This window comes from Oncorhynchus clarkii, chromosome 19, assembly GCF_045791955.1.
Source record: "Oncorhynchus clarkii lewisi isolate Uvic-CL-2024 chromosome 19, UVic_Ocla_1.0, whole genome shotgun sequence".
Classification (NCBI taxonomy): Eukaryota; Metazoa; Chordata; class Actinopteri; order Salmoniformes; family Salmonidae; genus Oncorhynchus; species Oncorhynchus clarkii.
Genome location: NC_092165.1, coordinates 5,199,833 through 5,215,560, shown reverse-complemented (window position 1 = coordinate 5,215,560; position 15,728 = coordinate 5,199,833). Strand labels below are relative to the sequence as shown.

The following is a 15,728-nucleotide window of genomic DNA, read 5'->3' as shown; positions in this document are numbered from 1 at the left end:
TATCTTGTGTTTGTTACAAATCTTAAAGCAGCATGGTAATGTGTGTCTAGTGTGTGCAGGTAAGAACAACTAATGCTATTCTCAAGAACAAGAACTGGGCTCGTTTTGCAAAATGACCATCTGAGACAGTGTAGGAGATTGCTTTCTTGTTCTTGAGAATATCATTTTTTTCTGCATTTAAAGGGGCAGTTAGCGGTTGCTACATCAATTTTTGGACATCAAAATTATTGATATGTACCCATTGATTCTTGAAGAATATAAATGTATAAATGCCTCATGAGCTTAGTTCAACTGTCATACCCTTTCAAAACCCCAAATCCAAGCTTATTTTTGTAAAATGTTTGTAAACAAAGTAAACAAACAAACACTATTGCCTCCAAACATAGTTAAAACTGTTGGTATCATAGATTGTCTGTCCTTGCATCCATAGCTCTGTCGATGAATTTGAGAGTAATTACAATTCTCAATCCCACAGCTTTATACCAAAACAGGGACGGGGATTTGTTAGTTACAACTTCTGATTACCACCATAAAACCAATTTGAGATTAAAGAGGTAATGTTGGGCTACATAAACCTCTCCCTGCAATTTGAGAAATACCCAAGAATGGAACACTGTGGTACTCCAGTATTTCCAGAAAGCTTGTCAGAAGTCATGTCATCAACCTGTACACATTGTGATCTAACACTAAGATAAGCATTAGAAGTGCATAATCTGTATTATATTTTAATGAATTTAAATCCCAGATTGGAGGGCTGTTGACCACAGATTGAACATGTTTTTAAACCTGCTCTTTTAAACTCTTTTATACACTTGGCACTATTTTAACTTACATTCATTGCTGTTGTGTTGTGTCTCGTGTGTAACTATGTATGCTGGTTTCTTGACCAGGGCTCACTTGAAAAAGAGATGTAAATCTGAATGTGACTTCTCTGGTTAAATAAATGTAAAAAATACAAATAAAACGTAATTCCATATTAGCAGACATGCATAAAGATGTCAGCCTCCACGCATTTACCACAAATGCCTTGTTTGTTAAGTTTTCCATATCTAGCTTGTTCTCCGTTACTCTGTTCTGTATCGGCATTAGCAAAGTATGACAGTATATTTTGTAATGTAAGTAAAATGTTGCTAAATATTCAGGGGCAATGCTTTGTTGGTGATCGAGAGAATAATACCACTGACAGCCTGTGTAAGGAGACCAACATTTGACTAATATGAGATCTGTTCTTAGTGTTGGTTGATCATCCACTCGTTTTTTTTGAGTAAACCACTAACAATGTTGTTTTCTTTTTTTTACCTTACTTTGAGAAAATGTAAAAACATATGTTTCCCCTGTCAGACTTTAGAAGACTGCTGCAGCCCGTCCAACTTTAGGTGGTGGGATTCCCCTCCTGGTGGAGTTATAGTGATGGAGAAGAATGATGAGGAGTCACCTGGTGCAACAGGTGGTGAAGGGGATGGAAGAGACATCACACCTGTTCACAACACTGGTACTCCTGATGGTATGGCAGCACTAGGAGTCATGCTACAGGGCTTCATGTTAAATCAACAGCAGTCAATGCAACAGCAACAGCAGTCAATGCAACAGGCAATGCAATCCATGCAGCAGCAGATGCAGCAGCAGATCAGCCAGCTACAGGAGGAGGTGCAGAAAGGAAAGACAAAGCAACAGTGTGTTGTGACCCCTCTACCAGCAGCAAACTCAGACACTCTGACAAGACCAGCTCCTCAGTCTCGAGGTAAGTTGTTAATCAAAAAGATGCAGCTCTTTGAGTATAAATATACAATACACAACAATTCAACAGTTCATAAGCAGTCTGCAAACTAACCACTTTCTGCATGTATGCTGATCTACAGTACTATATCTCACCCTCCATTCTAGACCCAGCAGAGGAGGTATCAGGTGAACACGTTGACAAGAAGGAGGAGGCAGCAGAGATGGTAAGACACAATTACATAAGAAGAAAAGGTCCTAAGAAAGTATCACATTATGATGTCATCTAAAGTTAAAACTGATATTTAAAAACCCTGATGAATTTCCATCCAGGGGCCTCTACATGTTTGTGAAATTCATAGTAATTGAGAGATCACAGGGAAATACTTTGTATTTTTTTAAATTTAACTAGGCAAGTCAGAACAAATTGTTATTTTCAATGACGGCCTAGGAACAGTGGGTTAACTGCCTGTTCAGGGGCAGAACAGTCTTAACAGTCAGTAATAAACCATGTATAAACAGACAGAGCAGGATAATACTGTGTATTAGACAGTAATAAACCATGTATAAACAGAGAGAACAGGGTAATACTGTGTATTAGACATCAGTAATAAACCATGTCTAAACAGAGAACAGAGTAATACTGTGTACTAACAGTCAGTAATAAACCATGTATAAACAGAGAGAACAGGGTAATACTGTGTATTAACAGTCAGTAATAAACCATGTATAAACAGACAGAACAGGGTAATACTGTGTATTAACAGTCAGTAATAAACCATGTATAAACAGACAGAACAGGGTAATACTGTGTATTAACAGTCAGTAATAAACCATGTATAAACAGACAGAAAAGGGTAATACTATGTATTAACAGTCAGTAATAAACTATGTATAGAGCATTTAGAAACAGTTTGCTCACCATTACCCCAACATTTGCAAATTATTTATAGAAAATGTTTGATATATTTCCTTTAATATACATGAGCTGGCGCACACCCAGATAAAAATATTTGATGTAGTGATGACTAACGCCCAATAAACTGTAAGGTATAAAAATAAAGATAGTCCCTGGGAGAGTGTGTGTGTGTATATATATATGAGTGTGCTGCTCTCTTTTTTTTAATATAGCTTATATGATACGTTTCCTTTCACATTCTGTGATTATTATTTTACCATTGATATGTTCTGAGCCATTTTGACACCTTAAAGGGGCATCAAGTACAGCTGGAATGTCTACCAATGGCAGGTCTACCAATGCATCACTTTGCAAAACATTTATAAAGAATGAACAGCAATCGCTTTAGATGAGGGGTTGCAAAAACACTTTACTAGTGATTAGTAAATGGTTAATAAATGGAAATGAGATTAAAAAGTGGTGGAATTTCCCTTTTTATTTTCAAGTTCAGTTTAACCAATGTTATTTATTGATTTAACTGTTTTGTTAGAAATTGGAAGATGTTCAACAGCCTTTGTCCGATGATGAGTCAAAACCAGAGACCGATGGCTCTTCAGAAGGAAACAGAGAAACAACCAAAGGTATTGTCTCCTGTTTTAAAGTTCTTTACACCACCTTTAATTGCCCTTAAACGTCATGTCTGTTAAAACCTCTTAAGGATGACGCGTATTGTTGTTCCTGTACAGGAACCAAAATCAGCGGAAATTTCAGAGCGCCACCTGTAGTACTCGATAAAACTCAAACTTTCATTAAAACACACATGCAAGGTACTCAATTAAAGCTACACTCGTTGTGAATCTAGCCAACATGTCAGATTTGTAAAATGCTTTTCGGCGAAAGCATGAAAGCTATTATCTAACGAGACCTAAACGAAAGATTTAGCGGTAGCCGGCGCTACACAAAACGCAGAAATAAAATATAAAACATTAATTTCTTTGTTGGCACTCCTATATGTCCCATAAACATCACAATTGGGTCTTTTTCCCGATTAAATCCGTCATTGTATACCTAAAATGTCTATTTATAAAGCCCGTCTGATCCAGAAAAAAAAAAAAAAAAAAAAAAAACACCTTTACAAGACGCAACGTCACTTTTTAAAATTAAACAAGTTGCCTATAAACTTTTACAAATCACTTCAAACTACTTTTGTAAACCAACTTTAGGTATTAATAAACGTTAATAATCGATCAAATTGATCACGGAGCGATCTGTATTCGATAGCAGCAAGTCTTGAAATCGTCGTCCATTTTTTCACTTTCATAAACTTCCTCGGTGCACCACAAGACAGGAAGTGCCTACACGTCATCCCACCAAGGATAAACCTGCAATAAAATGCCAGTATTGGCGACATCGTGTGGAAGCTGTAGGCATTGTAATGGGAACCTCATCTATTTTCTATCGCCTTAGACAATTCAAAGACTGGCTGATGAATATTTTTTGTGTGTTTTTGGTGAACAGTTTTCCCTGGGATTTTTACTCCTGAACACGTTCTGTTATAGCCACAGACATGATTTAACCAGTTTTAGAAACTTCAGAGTGTTTTCTATACACACATACTTATCATATGCATATACTATATTCCTGGCATGAGTAGCAGGACGTTGAAAAGTTGCGCGATTTTTCACAAAAAGTTGCAAAAATTCGCATGATCTCTAATGACTAAAATGTACATTTTGTCAATGTAATAACTCAAACTATTGAAGTTGGCATAGTAATGGAACGTTATGTAGTAGTAGTAGGAGTCTCATAGTAGTAGAAGTTGAATCAGTAGTAGTAGTATCAAATTATGTAGTAGTAGTATATACAGTAATTATATAGTAGTAGTATATAATTATATAGTAGTAGTAGTATCAAATTATGTAGTAGCAGTAGTATTTAATTTTATAGTAGTAGGAGTAGAAGTATCTAATTATATAGTAGTAGTAAGATCTAATTATATAGTAATAGTGGTATATACTTATATAGTATTAGTAGTAGTAGTAGAAGTATCTAATTATGTAGTATATACGTATGTAGTAGTAGTATATAATTATATAGTAGTCAATAATTATAAACTAGTAGTAGTGTATAATTATATACTAGTAGAAGTATCTAATTATAAAGTAGTAGTAAGATCTAATTATATAGTAGTAGTATATACTTATATAATATTAGTAGTAGAATTATCGAATTATATAGTAGTAGTTGTAACGGCTTTCTTCTGTGGACGAAGGAGATGACCAAAGCGCCGCGTGGTTAGTGTTCATCATGTTTAGTAAAGACAAAATACAAAACAACAAATGTGAAAAAACCGAAACAGTTCTGCTGGTGCAGACACACGAAGACAGAAGACAACCACCCACAAAACCCAACACAAAACAGGCTACCTAAATATGGTTCCCAATCAGAGACAATGACTAACACCTGCCTCTGATTGAGAACCATATCAGGCCAAACATAGAAACGGGAAAACTAGACACAACATAGAATGCCCACTCAGCTCACGTCCTGACAAACACAAAACTATGGTCAGAACGTGACAGTAGTATTATATAATTATGTAGTAGTAGTAGTAGAATACAATTATGCAGTAGTATATACTTATAAAGTAGTAGTAGTAGATAATGATATACTTGTAGTAGTATATCATTATATACTAGTACTAGTAGTAGAAGTATCTAATTATATAGTAGAAGTAGTTATAGTAGCAGTAGTATCTAATTATATAGTAGTAGTAGTAGAAGTGGTAGAATCTAGTTATGTAGTAGTAGTAGTAGTGGTAGAATCTAGTTATGTAGTAGTAGTAGTAGTATCTCATTATTGATTAGTTGTAGTATCTAATTATATAGTAGCAGTGGTAGCAGTAGTAGCAGCAACAGTAATAGTAGCAGCAGTAGTAGCAGCAGCAGCATTAGAAGTAATTGTAGCAGTACTGGAAGTTCTAGTAGCAGCAGTAGTATTAAAAGTAGTAGCAGTAGTATTATCTAATTATATAGTAGCAGTATCTAATTCTAGTTGTAGTAGTAGTGGTGGTATCTAATTATATGGTTGTAGTAGTATCTAATTATATAGTTGTAGTAATGGTAGTAGTATCAACTTATATAGTAGATGTATTAATATTATTATTAGTAGTATCTATTTATATAGTAGTAGTATCTAATTATATAGTAGTAGTAGCTAAATATATAGTAGTAGTATCTAATTATATAGTAGTAGTAGTAGTAGTATCTAATTATATAGTAGTAGTAGTAGTAGCTAATTATATAGTAGTAGTATCTAATTATGTTGTAGTAATGGTAGTAGTATCAAATTATATAGTAGATGTATTATTAGTAGTAGTATCTATTTATATAGTAGTATCTAATTATATAGTAGTAGTATCTAATTATGTAGTAGTAGTAGCATCTAATTATATAGTAGTAGTAGTATCTAATTATATAGTAGTAGTATCTAATTATGTAGTAGTAGTAGTATCTAATTATATAGTAGTAGTAGTATCTAATTATATAGTAGTAGTATCTAATTATATAGTAGTAGTAGTATCTAATTATATAGTAGTAGTAGTAGTATCTAATTATATAGTAGTAGTATCAAATTATATAGTAGATGTATTATTATTAGTAGTATATATTTATATAGTAGTAGTATCTAAATCTCTAGTAGTAGTTTGTAATTATATATTAGTAGTAGAAGTAGTATCACTAGTAGTAGTAGTATTTAATTATACAGTAGTATTAATGGTTGTAGTAGTGGTATCTACTTATATAGTTTTAGTTGTACTGATAGTAGTATATAATGTTATAGTCTTAGTTCTAGTAGTATTAGTATCTAATTGTATAGTAGTAGAAGTAGCAGTATTTAATTATATTGTAGTTGTAACGGTTCTTCCTGGGAAGGAGAGGACACACACACCATACATTTCATTGCAAAAAAATATGTTTTATTTTTTATATATATAATACGTATATATTTTTATATTTCATAAAATGGCATTAGCACTTACCCGTCCAGAAGTACGTCCTGTCCTTGCAGAAACAGCTCCTCAGTTCCTGTTTGAATCATAACACTTCAAGATTCCTCAAACAAAAAATCTCACTTTCACTTTGCTTTACATGATTTATTCGCCTTTATATCTTCAATGAAATCGTTGAAACTACAACTTTCCGAAAAACAGCTAAAAAGCCTTACAGCAACTCCTCTGATCGTCAAGGCGAAAATGGAGTTCCCTGCGCATGCGATTACAAACAAGGAATTGTGGTCCAACCCCAAACCATTACATAATGGCTTTTACCTCAGCTCATTGGCTATCTACCCAGCTAGATTTCAATAAGATCAGTGGTCATTGGGCAGAAATAGTCAATCAATGAAGCTTCGCTAAAATTATTGGTGCGTAAGGCAGTCATTTATAGTTGTCTTCAAATCAGCTCACTTCGGTCAATTCTCCCTGCAAAAAAAAAGTGATGTTGGACTGTGTTGCAAACATCCAGAGGAATGCACTGAAACCCACCATGCCGAATGCTCCGTAAAAAATTGATAGAGATGGAATTCACGTCACAAACGGTTTACAAAATATTTCGATTTAGGCTATAAAAATGGATTTTATCAAAGAAAACGGCACTTCATTTGATCAACTATACAAAATAAGAAACCGTGGAAAAACCGACACAGTCCTAACTGGTGCAAACCACAGAGACAGGAACAATCACCCACAAGATACCTAAAGAATATGGCTGCCTAAATATGGTTCCCAATCAGAGACAACGATAAACACCTGCCTCTGATTGAGAACCACTCCAGGCAACCATAGACTTACCTAGAACACTCAACTGAACACAACCCCATAGACTACAAAAAACCCTAGACAAAACAAGACACATAAATCACCCATGTCACACCCTGGCCTAACCAAAATAATAAAGAAAACACAGAATACTAAGGCCAGGGCGTGACAGTAGTAGTAGTAGTAGTAATCGTATCTAATTATATAGTAGTAGTAGCAGTAGTAGTAGTAGTAGTAGTATATCATTAAATAGTGGTAGTAGTAGTATTAGTATGTATTAGTAGTTGTAGTACTATTATAATAATTATTATTATGTAGTAGTAGTAGTAGTAGTGGTAGTAGTAGTATATAATTATGTATATAGTTGGTAGTAATAGTGGTATCTAATTAACCCTTTCACACGTACCATCACACGGGTGTGATCATTCCACAGTGGTCCCTGAAGCATACGATTACACCCGTGTGATTAGGACACTTATTTAGAACTCTTATTTAGAACGGCCAGTTTCGAATGACGCAACAATCAGCGTTTGAGCTGGCCACATTTTTTCTGAAACTATTTACACAAACACAGTCCTTACAAAGTTATGTCCAAAATGTGAGCAGTTTATTTTTGGATGCATTGTTCAGATATTCACAGAAGTAACTATAGCATAACACAATCATCCTAACCGGACAAATGTAGGCTACATTTGTCCTAACGCTAACTGAGGAAAGATTGAGCAACACAAGCGGTCATATTTTCTAACTCTCAGCTTACAAACTACAATATGAATTAGCTAATAGCAATTACTATGTACAGTTGAAGTCGGAAGTTTACATACACCTTAGCCAAATAAATTTAAACTCAGTTTTTCACAATTCCTGACATTTAATCATAGTAAAAATGCCCAGACTTAGGTCAGTTAGGATCTCCACTAAGAATGTGAAATGTCAGAATAATAGTAGAAAGAATGATTTATTTCAGCTTTTATTTCTTTCATCACATTCCCAGGGGGTCAGAAGTTTACATACACTCAAATAGTATTTGTTAGCATTGCCTTTAAATTGTTTAACTTGGGTAAAACGTTTTAGGCAGCCTTCCACAAGCTTCCCACAATAAGTTGGGTGAATTTTGGCCCATTCCTCCTGACAGAGCTGGTGTAACTGAGTCAGGTTTGTAGGCCTCCTTGCTCGCACACGCTTTTTCAGTTCTGCCCACAAATTTTCTATGGGATTGAGGTCAGGGCTTTGTAAGCCAGAGTCATAAACACGGTTTCACTGATCTCACTGCATCTCCCTTCCGCATCTGAGATACTGCCATCACTAAAGTATTATATCTCAACCTCTATTCCAGGTGCAGCAGAGGAGGTATTGGGGAATCACAATGACAAGAAGGAAGAGGAAGAGAGGGTAAGACACACTTTTACATCCTCAGTGATCATGCTGATCATGTTCCTGTAATGTGACATGTTTCATTTCAAGGTTAAAGCTAAATGTTATATAACGTTGCGTTCCAGCTTGTTTCTGTGTAATATACATTTTGAAAATAAGCTATGTAAAGTGAATAACAATAAAACAGTAAATTAACTCTGAATCTAGTGAAATCACTAATTTGTGGATGTATTCTTGACCCAAAGCCCCATCCAGAGATTCCATCTCCTTCCAAACCACTGAAGGGCTGGGAAGAGAAGATTCACCAGGGAGAACAAGGAAAACTAAAAGTGGGTGTTGACTAGGGTTGTGCTGTGTAGGCTACTATGAACATATTTACTTCCATAAAATCCAAGAGTGCAGCCAACCACTGTTGTTGTGCGATCACATTGTGTAATCTTGCTCTAATTAAGTCTAGTGGGTGAGATCTTGAACTTTCTAGGGGTTCACTTTGAAAAAGTTGAATAGTTTATCATGGATAGTTTGATGTTATGGCTGCTGCTTTAACAGGGATATACTGGATCTTCAAATATGATTTAATACCTGTGTTAACAAAAGGCTAAGCTTGTGTTTGAATATATTTAATTCGTTTCATTTGTGATTTTCATGAATAGGAAAAGTTTCTAGGGGTAGTTATGTCCCCTGCGTTATGCTAATTCGTTTGAGGCTATGATTACGATCCCGGATCCGGGATTGCTTGTCGCAAAAGGTTAAAATGGGAAGATACGGGACATATTTATTTAAAAAGTGTAAAGTAACTTTTCTTTTTCCAAACATACTGCCTATCCTGATGCAACATTGGCTATGTCTGTATGATAGGCACCACAACAAGGCAACCACATCCTAATGTGAATTAAACCAAAGCTCGGCATGCCAGACTAGGCATTAATGTGCCATTATTCGAAATGGAAGCTATTGTGCTTTATCCTCAACAGACCAGAATTGTAGATTCAATGTCATAATAAATTAAACATGTTAACATGTGAATTCAACTTTTTATAGAATATTGAGCCAGTGCCAAAAGCCAGAGATGAGTTGAAGCCAAAGAAGGAGGGTTCCTCAGGAGAAACACCCCAAGGTACCACGACATTTCACTTTCAATAGCATTATTAATAAGCATTTTGGTTTGACATGTGTGCACTGTTCCAGCATTTATACACATTTGTAATCATTATAAGTATTTGTAAGAATTGTACATTTTCATTTCTGAATTCACATTTAAATGTTAGCTTCCATTTTTGTGAGTCATTGAGTCACAGAGATGGTCTGCCTCTGCCTTCTGTAACCTTATCCAAAGTACAGTGTAAAACACCTGTTGGTGTGCTTTTCTGCTATACTTTGAAGAGGAAATTGTATTTGTTATCATGGTTATCTTTTCATTTCTATTTACAGGATCCTGTCTCAAGGAGCTGTTGTCAAAGACTGGACTAGAAGATCATTATGAAAACAAGCTGACGTTAAGTACTGTCCTTGAGATAAATGCTGATACTACATCAGATGAACCTCTTACCACTATGCAGTCACTTCCACGGGCCTTCCTTAAGAAATTAATGATGGCAAATGTGAATGCAAGGAGTGTTAAATGTCTGACCACTGACCAGGAGGTTTCCTATTATGATGTAGACAACCTGGACACTGACTCTGATACTAGTGATGTCATTAATCCACTGGACCTGATAACTGCCCTGTTTCTGTGCTCAGATGGTTTCCTGCAGCAGGAGATGGTCCAGAAAATGTCCATGTGTCAGTTTGCTGTTCCTCTTCTGCTGCCCAACTGTGACACAGAACAAATCACTTTGATGCTGTGGGCCTTGAGGGACATAGTGAGGAAGTTCAGACAATCTTCCCAAACAGCCACAAATGCTTTTGTGGAGGACAGAATTGTTGTCTCTGATATTCCTATGGTGTCCTTTGTTAGGCTAGGAAAGAGCAGCTTGTCCAAGTCTAATATTTTGAACAAGTTGCTTAGTAACCCTCAACAGTACCATGATACATTTGTTCATCATGATATGGAATGTGGAGATGTCCCTTTGCAAATCTCAAATGGACTGGTTGAAATCAGCTGGTACTTTCCATGTGGGAACAGAAACATAGACATGTTCACCAAGCCTGTGGTGGTGGCCAATCTCAGAGGAGACATCAGGTCCTTTGAAACACAGTTCTCCTTTCTGTGTCAAACATCAGCTGCAGTTTACATTTTCACTGATGATTTCGAGGCCGATCTCAAGGTTTTGGAAGGAAGAATCACCAAAGCAGAGTTATTTCTGGTTGTCAACTCTCAGAATAAAACATTCAGGGTAGACACATTGAAGAAAATAATCACAAACTACAGTATCAACCCAACAAATGTGATTGTGAAGAAGAAGCAGAATGATGCAGAATTCGTCAAAATCCTGAAGTCGTCTGTGGGTGATGTCATGGAAAAAAGTAAAAACATATTGACAATTGAAAACATGGCTGATGTGGCTCATCAGTTTGGGATTCTGGTTGATGAAGACAGTGATGACTGTCAGAGTGCCAGGAAGATGGCAGATGAAATCACCAGGAACATCAAAGACACAATTCAATTCAAAGACAAACAGCTACCCTTACAGGGAACAATCTGGAAAGAGCTTTCCCAGTTGGAGAAAGAGAGATGTAGACTGAGAAAAGCAGGAGGTCAAGAAATTGAACACTACAAGAGCTCTCTGAAGAGGAAGGAGGAAGAGCTGAGAAAGAAGCAACATACATGTGATATGTCAGATGCAATGGCAAGCTTCATTTTTGGAATGTCAAGATCAGGACCTGAGCGTTCCTATTTCCTCAAATGGATGCGGATAAATCTGGACAATCTGTCACGGCAGAACCTGTCTGCTTTGCGGGACCGGTACAAAGATCTTTGCCAAAATTCTCCAGAGAAAAAAGACCAAATTAAAAATTTGGATAAGCAATTATCTGACTGTTCCTTGGGTCTTGAACACTTCCTGCGTGAGTTGGGCCAGTTATATGAAGCCGCCTGCTCCCTCCCTGAAGACAGCCCTCAAAGGGAACAGATGGAGCATCTCCCTGGATTGTGTGCTCAGATGCTGTTGGATGGTTTCCCCATTGAGCTTGTGGATGGAGATGCATCAAATATCCCCCTGAAATGGATGTCAGCTGTACTGACTCAGCTTCATACTCTTGTGGACTCTAACAGCAAGATCCGGGTGATCACAGTTTTAGGGGTCCAAAGCACAGGGAAGTCCACTCTCCTCAACACCATGTTTGGGGTCCAGTTTGCTGTCAGCAGTGGAAGATGCACCAGAGGGGCCTTCATGCTGCTGATTAAAGTCAACAAAGAACTCAAGGAGGAGCTGAAATGTGACTTCATCATGGTGATTGACACAGAGGGGTTGAAATCACCAGAGTTGGCTCAACTAGATGATAGCTATGAACATGACAATGAACTGGCCACACTGGTAATTGGACTCAGTGATGTCACTATCATCAACATTGCCATGGAGAACTCCACAGAGATGAAAGACATTCTACAGATTGTTGTTCATGCTTTTATCAGGATGCAGGAAGTGGGGAAGAAGCCGATATGTCATTTTGTGCACCAGAATGTGTCAGACATGTCTGCTCATGACAACAACATGAGGGACAGGAAGAAGTTGTTGGAACAGTTGAATGAAATGACCCAGGCAGCAGCCAGAATGGAGAAGAAGGAGGATATCACTAAGTTCACTGACGTGATGGATTATGATCCAGACACAAGCAGCTGCTACATCCCAGGACTCTGGCATGGGACTCCCCCTATGTCTCCAGTCAATGCAGGATACAGTGAGGCTGTTTACAGCTTCAAGAAGACCTTGATGAAAGATTTCAGAAAATGCCAGAAAAATGATGACTTGACACATTTCTTGAAGTGGACACAAAGCTTGTGGGAGGCAGTGAAGTTTGAGAAATTCATCTTTAGTTTCAGAAACAGTTTGGTTGCAGATGCATACGCCAGATTATGTTCTGAGTACAATAGTTGGAAATGGGCCTTCCAGAAGGAGATGTATAAATGGATGGTGAGTGCTGAAACTGAAATATCCAATATTGTCATGACAGATCAACATCCTCAGAGGTCCATAAGAGATGTGCAAAACGACTTGTTGAGAGAAGCATCTAAGAAGCTTGCAGAGGGAGAAAAAGAAATCCAAGACAATCTAGTAAAATACTTTAAACAGAAAGATGGCCATGTCAATCTGGTGGAAAAATTCAAGGAGGACTTTGTGTCCAGTGCCAAAACACTGAGAAAAGAGATAGAAAACACAGTGAAGAACAAATTGCTAGGAACTGTTGAAATTAATGAGGGAATGACAGAACTGAACAACATCAAGAGTTCACAGACAAAAACAATGGAAAAGAAGGTTCTGACTCTGCTGCAGAACTGTAGAAAGAAAGAATCTGTTCTATCAGATGTATCCCTCAGTGAAGAGTTTGACATCATGTGGAAGAACACTCTGTCTGAGATAACTTTCAAAGGACTCCAAAGAAGAGATGTGGCTCTTGATGCCTTCCTCATGTTACGTGATAATCTGACAACAAGGGGGAGTCATGTCAACAAGATGTTGGTTGTAAACAGTCTGGTGGATTGTGGGAGAAAAGCTTTTGTTTTGGAATCAGAGAGTTGGTGGCAGCAGGCTAAAAACACAGTAAAGCACTGGGATCCCAACCATCACAGGAAAAAACTACAAGACCTCTGTGATGATATCATAAAACAGTGTCTGGAGTTTGTAACCCAGAGGGTGAAAAGCAAGACCGATTACCATGACACTCACATCAAAGAACTGCTTATAATAATTGACAAAACATTGCAACAACACACAGAAGTTAAAGCCAATGAGGAATGTGAGGTTTCTCTCAAACAACACATCTGTGGCAGAGCAGCCAGAGAGTTTCAGAAGATGCATGATGAGTTCATTGAAGTCAATGACCCAAGGAATTGTCTGGAAAAGTCTAAGAACAAGTACCTTACTGAGTTCAAAGACTTGTTTCATAACCGAGACCAGTGCCTAAAGAAAGCAAAGGAGTTCACGAAGCGTTGTCTAGAGCCAGCTGTAAAGGACTATGTGACCAACATGATTGGTCCTGATGTGGTTGATGAAGTGAAGACAGGTGAAGGGTCAGAGGATTACAGCACAAACGGGGCTTTCCAGTTCTCCATTTTGAAACAACTCCTGACTGATAAAAACTTTGCGAAATACACTGAGTACATAAACCATTATGAAAGCTTTGTGAAGGACTGGCTGTTTGACCAAATTGTCCAACGACTTTCAAAGGAGAACAGTCTGAAGAAATTGGAGAATAAACATCTTTCAGAGATGGTCAAGATAATCACTGACACAATCTCTAACATCAGAGAAACAACTGACACAAAAAATGTAAATGATGTCAAGACATTCATTCAGAACATCTGCAGAGCCCTTAAAGAGAAGCTGGTCCTCAAGGATGCTCTGGAGTCCATCTTGATTCTGAATACTGCAGACACAAAACAGTTTGCTGTCTACCTCACAGAGTTTGTGGAAGAAATGAAGCAGTCACTTGCATCTAAGTATGACAAGGGAGGAGACATCAAAGAGAGACTCAGATCTCTGCCATTCAAGCCTCAGGATGAGATGTTCACCAGTCTGTTTGGCTGTGGGAAGAAATGTCCCTTCTGTGGTGCACCCTGTGAAGCAGGAGGTAAAGAGCATACCAAACACCATTCTTCCATTCACCGTCCACAAGGTATCTATGGTTATAGGGATCATTGTTCACAGAAATTAGTAATAGAGATATGTTCATCTCTTGTGGTTAGTGACACATCATTCTCCAACGCCAAGACTGGAGGAACATTTCACCCCTACAAGGACTATCAGACACATTACCCTGACTGGACCATAACTGGAGATTCCAGCATGGAGGCTTCAGACTACTGGAAGTATGTGATGGCCACTTTCAATAAGAGAATAGCTGAGGAAGAAAAGGCACTTCCTGCTGATATCCCATGGGACTGGAAGGCTTTAACACCTGATGATGCATTGACAAGCTTGAAAAAGTCATTCAACATGAAATAAAGTGGAGTGCTATATAATAACTTGTTGACCAAAACATGGTTGACTTTTCATAGACTTAACAACCAGAAATGACATCACAGAATCAAAATATGTAAGGCCGGTTGCCTCAATACAGTTTAAAAAAAATAATATGCAGATCTGTCCATACCCGATGCAATTTTGAGAAGAAAAAAAATGCAGAATGGAAAACATATTTTATTCAATATGCATTCATAAATTATATGACATCTAGCTATTTAAAGATCTGACGTTCCATAATGAAATATGTAGCTAACACTGAGTTTGATGTGAAAGGAATAACATTTTCTCACCAGATGTAGATGTAAGAAAAGTGCTTTAAGCTAATTCAGAAATCCTACAAATAAGAAAAGTACACCGACAGGTAAATACAGAACTAGTCTGACATTGTTCATTTAGTTTCAATTATAATAATTATATTTATAATAATCATTACTTACCATTTAACCTATGTCCTTTATGCATTAGAAGGGACTGCATGATTCAGTGGGAAAAAGTTGGCTTGACTTTTGTTTTTGTTATTCAACCTTTTGTTTTCATCTTAATGTAATTTTATTGACATTTTCAAGGTTTTTGTTGAAGTACAACCCTTCCACCGTTGTGTATTAAAATATTATTGGACCTGAAGAACCTGTCATAGAGTCCTTGAGTCGTCTAAACACTCCTCTATGGATCTGAAATCAAAATGTAATTTTCAGTTTAAATCTGGGATTTGAAAAAGAACAAAACAGCATCTGACCACTTGTTTACTAGTTTATCCCTCTTTACCCAAAAGTAGTCATAACACAGACATCTGGGA

General features: G+C 37.1%; 2 protein-coding genes across 2 annotated transcripts; both read left to right on the top strand.

Moving 5' to 3' along the window:
• Window positions 1-1,347: 1,347 nt before the first annotated feature.
• Window positions 1,348-9,151, top strand: LOC139375514 (uncharacterized protein DDB_G0284459-like). The gene is made up of 5 exons (XM_071117347.1): window positions 1,348-1,741; window positions 1,885-1,943; window positions 3,165-3,255; window positions 8,770-8,825; window positions 9,053-9,151. The coding sequence occupies exons 1-5, from the start codon at window positions 1,411-1,413 to the stop codon at window positions 9,149-9,151; spliced, it is 636 nt and encodes a 211-aa protein (XP_070973448.1). The 5' UTR covers window positions 1,348-1,410.
• On the top strand, window positions 9,059-14,988 carry LOC139374633 (up-regulator of cell proliferation-like). The gene is made up of 3 exons (XM_071115664.1): window positions 9,059-9,136; window positions 9,849-9,924; window positions 10,239-14,988. The coding sequence occupies exon 3, from the start codon at window positions 10,361-10,363 to the stop codon at window positions 14,909-14,911; it is 4,551 nt and encodes a 1,516-aa protein (XP_070971765.1). The 5' UTR covers window positions 9,059-9,136; window positions 9,849-9,924; window positions 10,239-10,360; the 3' UTR covers window positions 14,912-14,988.
• Window positions 14,989-15,728: the final 740 nt, after the last annotated feature.